The sequence below is a fragment of the Salminus brasiliensis genome, chromosome 3 (genome assembly GCF_030463535.1).
Source record: "Salminus brasiliensis chromosome 3, fSalBra1.hap2, whole genome shotgun sequence".
In the NCBI taxonomy this organism is placed as follows: Eukaryota; Metazoa; Chordata; class Actinopteri; order Characiformes; family Bryconidae; genus Salminus; species Salminus brasiliensis.
The window spans coordinates 4,880,944-4,892,062 of NC_132880.1; the positions used below are offsets into that span (position 1 = coordinate 4,880,944).

An 11,119-nucleotide genomic window follows, 5' to 3' on the forward strand; every position below is an offset into this window, starting at 1 on the left:
AAGCTGACTAACTCTGGCCTAAAGTGGTTGTGTTTTTGTATGTGGAGGAGGAGGGAAGCCTCATAGTGTTTGAAATAGATTTCCATGGCCTCAGGCCTCACAAGACGCAGCCTTTGCTTTTGTGAAGCAGGAGGGTGATAATTCAGTTAACGCAGTTCTGGCCGTGATGAAGACAACAGTGAGGGTGAACGTCACATTAAGCGCGTGATCTTACCTTTTCACAGCTTCATACGGCGTGAGAAAGTGGTGGGAACATGCTGCTGGATGAAGATCTGATGTTGGGGGTGGAGACATTTCAATGGGACTCAGAGGAACGCAGTCAAAACACTGTTGTTGATCTGTGTGTATGGGAGGCAGACCAAAGCTGGGGAATAAAGTTGAAGGGTGAAGAAAGCTGTTTACATTTCACTACTGTATATTAATGGTGGCAGTATGAAAATATTCCCCGTCCCCATCCCGTACTCCCCCTGTACCTCCCCCTGTACTACTGTATATAAATGGTAGCAGTAGAAAAATATTGCCTCCCCGTACTACTGTATATTAATGGTGGCAGTATGAACCCCCCCCCTACTTTATATTAATGGTAGGAGTATGAAAATACTTGCCCCCCGTACTACTGTATATTAATGGTAGGAGTATAAAAATATTTGCTCCCCCCATACCTCCCCCCGTACTACTGTATATTAATGGTAGGAGTATGAAAATATTTGCCCCCCCCCCCGTACTGCTGTATATTAATGGTAGGAGTATGAAAATATTCCCCGCCCCATCCCGTACTACTGTATATTAATGGTAGGAGTATGAAAATATTCCCCGCCCCATCCCGTACTAATGTATATTAATGGTAGCAGTATGAAAATATCCCCCCCCCCCCCCGTACTGCTGTATATTAATGGTAGCAGTATAAAAAATATTGTCGTCCCCCCCCTCCCTGTACTACTGTATATTAATGGTAGGAGTATGAAAATATTCCCCGCCCCCATCCCGTACTAATGTATATTAATGGTAGCAGTATGAAAATATTTGCTCCCCCCATATCTCCCCCTGTACTACTGTACATTAATGGTTGCAGTATGAAAATATTGCCCCCCCCCCTATACCTCCCCTTGTACTACTGTATATTAATGGTTGCAGTATGAAAACATTTTATTTGAATCCCCATTTTTTTCCTAATGTCTTAAAGCAAGTTAAAGTAACATTTATTCCCAATAATCAGAAACACAAAAAGGCTTGTGCCTATATCCTACTTCAGAGCAGAGATAGCTGATATAGTGGATGCTATAAAACAGGTGCAACGCCAGAACAAGGCATGCAGCCACAAGCACTTCACTCACACGGAACAAAGGACAATTCCTACAGGTGTGAACACTGTAACCAAGTGGGCGTCAAGATTACGCACAAAGAACCAGCATGGCCGCATTGTTCTGACCAAAGAGCAACAACACCTGACTCAACTCACCCAGCAATGACAGTAATCAACCAAGCCTTGAAGCAGCCAAAGAGGGCCTTTTCCCTCAAAGGCTGGAACACTGGGGCCAATCTTCTCCACCCTCTTGCCCAGTGCTTGAATAAGATTGCAGACTATGGATCAAGGAGCCATTTCTAGACACTCCCACTACTGCACGGTGCAGCACTGCCATCTGCTGGCTAATCTGGATCTTTTGGAATTGCAGCACTGGGGCCAGAGGGATGATGGCTATTATTATATGGTTGCATAAGAAGGCATGACATCACTAGGCAAAAGAAAAGCTATATAGAGATGTAAACATGCTTTTTACTAGAGCTGTGCACTGTTTTACAGCGCTCGCTTTGTTTGTTAGAAGATACAATCTGGAGACAGAGCTTATTAGATCATCAGATAGCTTTATATAATGTCTTTGGACTGTTAAATGAGGTTCAGTGGAGAAAAACAATGAAAACAAGGAGGTACCAAGATAGAATTTACAGTGCAGTACTGTAAAAGCACTCCGAAAACCTTTAAAAACTGACCAAAAAAGAAAATCGCTCAAAACACACTTCTAATAGAAGCAGAGGCAGCTGCCCAATGACTGAAGTGTGAAATAAAAAAACATGAAAAAACAAGGTTTTCTGTGCTTTCCTAAACACAGAGAGCTTACTGACCACAGTAATCAACCATTATAGATTACAGCTATGGCAGATTTGATAGAAAGACTCTGGATACGGAAAATACAGAGACAAAAGGCAGCTCAACGCTGGCACTGCTCATAGTGGCACAGTTCAGTACAACACTCTGCTACAGCAGACGAGGCTAAGAGTCTCTCGCTTAGCCTTGATCGCTACGTTTTCTCGGCAGACAACGTGGCTTTTTACGAGAATCCCAAATCTGGGATGCTGCTCCTGAGGCCTTAACACTGAGATTCACTCCACGCAAGGAAAACAAGAGGTGTACGATGTCCGTTCCTTCCGCTCACGTCGAAGTGATCACTCTGATGCCGAAGTACAAACGCAGCTGCTCCAGAAAGATGAAAGTGAGCACAGTGTGTGGGATCAGACGAATCCCGGCTGGAACAAGGCCCTGCAGAGGTTGAGAAGAAAGAGTGGTGAACAGCAAACTTAGAAAGTCAATAAAATACAACACTGTTATTTCTTCTCAAACACTGCAGCAGTACAGGCATGATTTAATCTGTGATAGATGGACAGACCATTCCACATCGGAGGGGTCATACAGAGCAAGAGATGGGCACAGAGGAGCTGCCTGGCCCAATAAACACTTTGAGAAGGTGCGGCGGGCTACTCTGAAACGTGGAAATGGCTTTTCACCTTGTAGAAAGCTTGAGGCCCAAGTGTGGCTGTATCCGTCAGACAATGCATCACCCCCTAGGACGGAAAACAACAGCGTCATATGAATCCACACACGTCAAAACAATGGGCCTCATTCACATTCCAGAATTTTCTTAATTATTTTCTTGAGAAAAGTCCTGAAAAAAAGTCATGGTGTGTTTTTAAAGCACAGAGTTGTTCACAGCTCTGCTCTTATGATGATGGATCCCACTGTCCTTCTAAATTAAACAAATCCCCAAAAAAGAAAACACTGGTGAATGTCAGAATCTCAAAAAAAAAAAAAACTGCATAAGTGGGTTGGAAAAAGAAAATGAGGCCCAATGGGTAGAATCATGCTATGAGCAGCCAGAAGCCAATTGTCACTAGTGCTGTTCTATTCGACTGTACAGTTTTGGGGGAATCTTCAATGGGAATGTCTTGGGAATGGGAATGCCATGGAAAGTTAAAAATGATTTTTTTAAGTAAACAAAGTCATTCAAAATGTGGTCTAAAGTCAAATGCGCCATTCGAGAGAAACTTAAGGGTCAAAATAGTCCACAGTGCTGGTAGGAACCTAACATCTGAAATGTTTCATGATATAAGAAGGGGCCAATATGAATATGTTGCCTGGTGCATTGTTTTATGATAATTTTAAGATAGAAATATACTAGAAACAAATTAGAATAGAGTGGCTCTGCGGTCTATAGTGCCACCACTATGGACCAGGAGTTGTGAGTTTAAATCCCAAGCTTTGCCATCAGTGGCCGGAGACAGAGAGAGCACAACTGGACATCGATCTTGAGTGATGTTGGCCGGCACAAGCGTCTGTCAACTGGCGCAGCGGTCAAAGCGGGCAAAGATTTCACAAATAATTTGACCATTCCAGAGAACACTGCTCCACAGCCTAATGCTGGGGACTTTATACCCCTCTAGCCCACTCCTGGCATTAGGCATGGTGCCAATAGGTTCATGTTTATCTACTCCAGAGAGTCCTATTCTATTGGCAGTATTTCTCTAGGGGACTGGACAAGCTGTATCAGTAATGGGTGCCACGTAAAGTAGCTGAGTGCATTTATTTAAAGGGGTGTCCACAAACATTTGGACATATACCGAAGAAAGTCACAAATTTCCATACCCGGTACTCTCCCTTAGAGTTCATAAGCCGGGTCTTCACCACATCCATCGGCTGGCAGAGGATAGTAGCACAGCCTCCCTGGTGGAGCAAGAGAAAGAAAAGAGCTTTTAAGCAAAATGTTCTGTGATGTATTTTAGCAATTTCCCCAAATAAGCACATATAATCCAGACTGAAATATGTCCATTAGGGAATTACAACCAATAAGAGAGTGTTATTCACCCCAGCATTATCACTGTTGAACTATATAACACACATACTAGGGTCTGACCGATATATTGTTTGGCCCATTAAGCACTGATAATAAAACCATGTTTATAAACGTGTTGCTATATTAAACAACAGCCCAGAACAGTCAACCAATTACAAAGGATGTCCTGATCCATTCCAGGTATAATGAATAGAGTATTGTCTTTCAAGGTTCCAATCAACGGCTCTCAAGCTCCGAAACAACAGCTAACAGATGCCTGCACTGACCAACATCACACCAGGAGTGATGTGGGGAGGAAGTGCCATCAACCCACCCCTGAAAGAGCAAGGCCAGTTGTGCTGACTCTGACTCTTGCTGCCGATGGCAAGCAGCAATAAAGACTACTCCCCGAGATATCTTAAAAAAACTGAGTCAGGCAGGTCTATGGAGTACTATTTCCAATTATGTCCACAATACTATTTGGTTTGGAAATACATCATAATTAATAAAGAAAAGTCAATAAAACAATTGACAGAATTATCAAAAAGAATTAGAGGTCATTCCTACACTGGATTTTACCCATTTTTACTGAATATATATATATATATATATATATATATATATATATATATATATATATATATACACACACATATACATACATACATACACACACACACACAATGTACCATTTCATTAGCAATCAAGATCACTGAGGACCCTCACTGCCCAGCTTACTAGCTTTTTCAGTGTCTCTCTTCTGGTAGAAGATCATTAGGGGTGGGACAGGACAGAAAACCTTAAGTGAAGTCTCGTCTCCCAAAGCCATACATTATTTGCATAACTTTTCCATCTGTACTGAGATTAATTCCATAAGCTTGAAGAGGGCTTCATTCTGCTGTTCATCTACTCAAAACGGATCATTTCGAAGACCTCTCGAAGGTGTCTGGCAGAGAAGATGAAGAGATAACAAGTGTAGGACAGGGCTGACTCACCGCAATAAGGCTGGCGATGAAGTGGGTAGCAATATTGTCAGTCAGGACACCAGTCCCCAGCACGAGCTGCTTGGCTTGGTCATAGCAAGAGAGCTAGACAGAAGAACCACAGGTTCGAAAGTGACTTTGATGTCTGTAAAGATTGTACAATTTGAGTAAACGTTCAGGTATTGACCATACCTGCCCTACACTGACCAGAGCCCCTCTGCTGGATGCCATTGAAGCTCCAGAGAATAGTTTCCTTATTCCTTCTGAAAGAGGAAAAGAAAAAGAAAAAAAAAGACACAGCTGTGGAGCAAGACTGGACTTATTGGATCAGTTTAATACATTTTCAATAAGCACATCGACAGCTGGAAGAAGCTTCCTTGAGCATCACTGTAGATCATTTTGCTGAAGTGAAAGTGGGACAGAACGGTATTCAATTAAATTGCTGAATGGATGAAGTCACTGGTCACATTCCACCTTAATTATATCGATTTTTTACACACTGACCTTCTCGCCAGACACGGAGGACTCCATCTAGAGCGTGGGCATAACTGCAACACAGACAAGATGCTCAGAGAACATGTAAACCAGTGGGTAGCCACAGCATTGCACTGATTGAACACAGTAGTGGTGTAACGGATCACGGACAACCCATGATCTGTACGATTGTCCACGATTGTGGTTCGGGATGCATGTGAACCATGGATTAATTGCCCAGGTTTAACCATAACAGTGTTGAATTCAGTTCTACTGCTGCTGCTGCTGCTGTTACTCATACAGTAATAATCAGTCTGGACGCAGAGCTGAAAAAAGTGAAAGCTCTGACTGAGCTGCTGATGGTCACAGGAACGAAGCGTGTGGAGAAACGGTGCAGTCTGTAAACACTAAGCCACGAGAACCAACGCATTTGCAGCACCATCACTCTGCTGTGTGAGCGGAGAGCAGAGCTATATGAGTGTGAGGAGTGTGAGTCTCATATGCATACGGGCTGAGAGTAAAAAGGAGTACTCAGAACCTCAGACTCAGAACCTCGGACTAAGACTTCACTATTCACTACCCTGCTGCCCACTGCAATGCTGTCCTGCTCTGAATCCTTGCACTGACTCATTCACACCCAACCGCATAGCTCTGCATATGACTCACCTTTCACCTGTATAGACTTTCACATTAACACCAAGCATGTGTCCTACACTTACTCGCATTCTCTTAATTTATGGCTTGATTGATTGATGGGCTCTGATCCAAACTCAACTGAGTTGTGCGATTGGCTACACCAGTAGCACACAGCTGGTTCAGTTAGCAGCAGAATCGCATTGGTCAATGTTAGTCCCATCGGATAATTTAGCACCTTATATTGGCCAATTTGTATCTGACTTTTATGAACAGGTAAGAAAGGAGTCACATCTGATAGCACGACAAGCTTTAAACTATGCTAGTATTTGTTGCCATTCAGAATTAAACTAACAGATTAAACCACAGGATTAAACAAGGGCACCACTGATTTAAAAATATTTTCACGCTGATGTTTTTGACTCATACATACTTTCTTCTGAGCTCTGGTGGCAGCTTCACATCATTCTGCATTCTGCAAGAGGAACAACTAACGTTTACAGAGCAGACAGATTCAGAAATCATACGTTGAAGAAGAACAAGACAAAGAATCATCCCACCTAACGTTCACCATGTCTGCAGGAGTCCCGATGAAGCCCCCTATGAGCCCTGCGGGTACAGAGTTAGACATATATAGTGCTATTAGAGTAATTACTGGGACTGGGGAGACATCACACCCTAGCACAAAAACCAATGTAATAATGTGTCCTATTCTATTGGCAGTACTTTTCTACAGGGACTATACAAGCCGGGAGTGTGTGTGCATTTGCACCTGGCATTAGGCATGGTGCCAATAGGTTCATGTATATCTACTCCAGAGAGTCATATTCTATTGGCAGCGCTGCTCTATGGGATTAGACAAGCTGTGTGTGTTTAAAGTACTGTGTACTTAAAGTAGCTGAGTGCATTCATTAGAAGGGGTGTCCACAAACATTTGGACATAGTGTGCAATAATAAAAGATAACTACAGGCTATCACTTTGGTTAGTGGTTGGTGTAGCGCAACAGATAACCCCACTACCTGCCAGTGAGCTTTTACACCATATGGGGGCGGGGGGGGGGGATTACCTCTGTAATACTAGTAACCTTGTAAGTTGCTCTGGATAAGAGCATCAGCTAAATGCCATGAATGTAAATGTAAAATGTTATGACCTTAACAATGGCATTGCCCCCAAATTGTTATGTATAGGAGCTTCGTGCTGTGCAGTTCCTCAGGGTGTTTACCTCCAAACGAAGCCAGTAAGACTTTCTGGTAAAAGGGCATGGGTCCGTGGTTCCTTTCTGCCACCATGTCTCTCACCGTCTCATAAATGGCAAAACGGGTCATCGAGTACGTCAGCTGGAGAACCAAGACAGAACATAGCCCTCAATAAAAGACCACAGTGAGGGTCCACACTGACCTGCTGATTCATTTTAAAACCATAAGCATGTTTAACTTAGATACCAGATGGGTAAGATGATGGAGCCCTGTGAGAAACCACACAGTGGAACCCAGTGCCATACAGCCCAGTGCCACAGAATATTTAGATAAAACAGTCCTGGCCCTGGTGATCCATCACCCTGCCGAGTTAAGCACCTGAATGGTAGATCTGGGTGTGTTGGGATCTGAACCCTCCAGGGTGGTAGATCTCCAGGACCAGTTCTAAGCTTAAGGTAGTCCTGCCTGGTGGGTGACCATGTGCAGACAGTGGCAGGACAGGAAACCAACAGTGTAGACCAGTTAGTGACCTACAGAATCTCAGTTACAGCTTTACCCCAGACCTGGAACCTTGGTCTGAACCTAAATACAGCCTGAGAACTTTGTCAGAGCCTGATCCAACCCTCATCACCCTCAGGACTCAAAGTTCTGAGACCAAACCAGACATGAATTCTACAAAGTTTGGTCTGTTTTGAGTCACTTACTCAAGTTCCTCACGGTCCTTTCTGAAGCTGACTCAAGCCACCCAATCAATCATCACCCAAAGTGCCTGTAAAATTTCCAGACCCACTCTTACACCTCAAAGACGTAGCGTTCACTCAGTAGGGAGCTAACCTGTCGGCACATGGAGGCGCTGAGGCCGCTGTAGAGAGCAAGCACGCCGTCGCTTCGCACCACTCGCAGAGCCATGCCCATCATCCTCATCTTTACCTCCTGCTGAGTCTGCAAATGAACCTACAGAAGGAGAGAGAGGCTTTCAGACACCCAGTGGGACAAACTCAGCAAGATATTTCAAACTGAGCCATGACTGATCTGAGATCCTCAGAGCTTGACATAAAGTCACTAACAGTAAAAGAGCTGCATCTAAGCAAACTACAGCTGTGCCACAATTCCATGATAAATGGACCAATAGAAACACTGTTTATGTAGATTATACAGAACTGCAATGTAAACATGTCCTACAGTATGACATCAAAATTCAGAAAAACATCTTAATCATCATCTTATTAATACAGTGTTTTTTATGTAATCTGAAATGATGAATACCACTATGGTTCCTCCATGACTTTGAATTTGAATGACTTGAATATTTTGAGAAATTATGATATCTTCCCTAATCCAACACTATTTTGATAACAAAAAATATATATTATAATATTTTGTTTAAATATTATGTATATTATGTAGTTAATTTGTGTTTTTTCTTATTTTATTTAAACAAATAATTCAACAATAATAAAAAAACAGCTTATTAGGCACTGCTCCTAGAAATGTCAACACACTATATGGACAAAAGTATCTGGACATCTGCTCATTGTCCACTATTGTTGGAGTGACTGTCTCTACTGTCCAGAAGAAGGCTTGCTACTAGATTTTGGAGGTGCTCTGCTGTGAGGATTTGACTGCATTCAGCAAAGTACTGGATGGAGCACCACCATCCATCATTCCAGAGAACACAGTTCCTCCACTGCTCCACAGCTCAATACTGTCAAGAGGGGCTTTCTACCCCTGTACGACTCCACACCTGGCTAATATTAGGGTATTGTGCCAATAGGCTGATGTTTCTCAGCTCCAGAAAGTCTACTATTCTACTGGCAGCACTTCTCTTCAGGGATTAGACAAGTGTCAGCAGTGGATGCAGCTTATAGTAGCTGAATGCATTTATTAGAAGGGGTGTCCACAAATTTGACAGATTTTACGCTCATTCACTGATGCGCACTTTCCAGACGGTCCCTTGGTCACACTGCTGGGTTGATCTGCGCGTCTCAGCGTTTATAGCTTTAAAGAAAATTGACCCCAGTATAACTTCCTCCTTCTTAATGACCTTATGAGAATAGACCCTTCATCCACTGCCTAATACAAACCTTCCACAGCCACCAGACTCAGACAGCGAGTTCAAGTGTACGCTCATCCTCGCTATTCACAGAGGCCTGTTACGCAAAACTACCAGCGAGCGTGCAGGCAGTGCAGGTCTCTGCAGCTAAGTCCCTTTCCATCAACTCTAGCTAGCTACCTTTATCAGGTCCAGAGGGTGGGTGCAGCAGGCGGCGGCACACGAAGCAAGACCACCGAAGTACCAGCGAGAGATCCGCTTCTCGGTCATGACTTCAAAGCCCATTTGTCCCCTGAGAGCCTGTCTGCTCCCCCCTCAGGCTGAATGTCCTCTGCTCTTTTCCCTCAGCACAGGCCTCGGCCTCAGCCATGCAGGCACGCGCCTCAAGTCCCCACCTAATCCTTCCCCCCTTCCTCCTCCTCCTCCTCCTGCGTTTCTAATCCAACACTGTTTCCACCGCACTACGATGGCCGCAGTCTCAGAGGTCAGTCTGTGGAGGAAGGACCCTGTGCTGGGCTCCTCGTGTGGAGGAACCGCTACAGCTGCTGCTGAGACTTCAAGTGGCGCACACGTGCCAAAGGGATCAGATAGCCAGAGACATTGTGGCTTAGGGGAGACAGGGGTGGGAGGGGTGGGAGGGGTAGTCAGGATCTTCGAGGGTCCTCTATGTGCTTGTTGAAAAGGGTTCTTCAAACAGGGGTGGGTAGTAAGTAGAAGTAAAGCTCATAATCAATGGACCAGTAGAAATAGAAATAATAATATAGAATTATTAACTAGTGATATTAATAGACAAGCAGAGGGTACAGCTGTGCCCCTCTAATTTCTGTGTGCGCACCAGTACAAGGAATGCCCCTGGCCTACTGTACAGTGGTTACAGGTGGTGGGTCTGAATCCTCCACCCATCCGGCTGAAGGTTTTTTTAGTTAGTTAGTAAGTAAGATTACTACAGAAATGATTTCAACAAATAGCCAAAAGGCACCCGTATACCTAAATATAATTTAATTTGGGCTTTTATTAATGTCTACAAAGGAGTTCCAGGAGTCTGGTTTCAAAGATACAGGAGCTTCCCAATACATACATGATCCATTAATCCCAGAGGAAAGACTGGGATTTCGTCTGTAGATGGACAGTCTCTACATCACAGATAATTATTACGAGAATTTAATTAGAAAAGTTAGACTAGTTTTTTTTACACTCCCAAAAGAAGAGCTCTGGTGGAGCCGTCATGCTCTAAAATGAATGAAATTAAAATCAAAACATTGAAAGTAAGGAAGGTGCTTCCTCCTCTTGTGAAGTCGACATTTTGGAGATATGAGTTTTTTTTGTTATTGGATTTTTGTTTTGCCAATTAATAACCAATCTTGGATTCAGTGTTTTCATGACTGCAGCCTGCAGCAGTTTAGCTCCGCCCACTCATTCCACTGAAGTTATAAACAGTGTTTCAGCTAAAACTTATTTTTAATGAGGCAGCCAGTCAAAACAGAGCTCATTTACATATTGTCACTGTCTAGTTGAATAATAAGAAAAATTACCTTTGACATTTTTCAGTTTTATATAACCGTCTTTACTCATTTTAATGACGCCCCCCAAAATTGGCATAAACCCAACCCCTTTTGAGAAAGCCTTTCGGTGCTAAACACAATGGCTCATATTGAAGAATATGAAGTGAGGCTGGA

At 43.4% G+C, this 11,119-nt stretch overlaps 1 protein-coding gene across 1 annotated transcript; it reads right to left on the reverse strand.

Annotated features, from left to right (window-relative positions):
• Nucleotides 1–1,867: 1,867 nt before the first annotated feature.
• On the reverse strand, nucleotides 1,868–9,973 carry slc25a10a (solute carrier family 25 member 10a). The gene is made up of 11 exons (XM_072674575.1): nucleotides 9,624–9,973; nucleotides 8,225–8,344; nucleotides 7,417–7,531; nucleotides 6,754–6,802; nucleotides 6,627–6,668; nucleotides 5,591–5,634; nucleotides 5,279–5,349; nucleotides 5,099–5,191; nucleotides 3,917–3,994; nucleotides 2,782–2,838; nucleotides 1,868–2,536 (listed from the first exon to the last, which is right to left on the reverse strand). The coding sequence occupies exons 1-11, from the start codon at nucleotides 9,726–9,728 to the stop codon at nucleotides 2,429–2,431; spliced, it is 882 nt and encodes a 293-aa protein (XP_072530676.1). The 5' UTR covers nucleotides 9,729–9,973; the 3' UTR covers nucleotides 1,868–2,428.
• Between the last annotated feature and the right edge of the window lie 1,146 nt (nucleotides 9,974–11,119).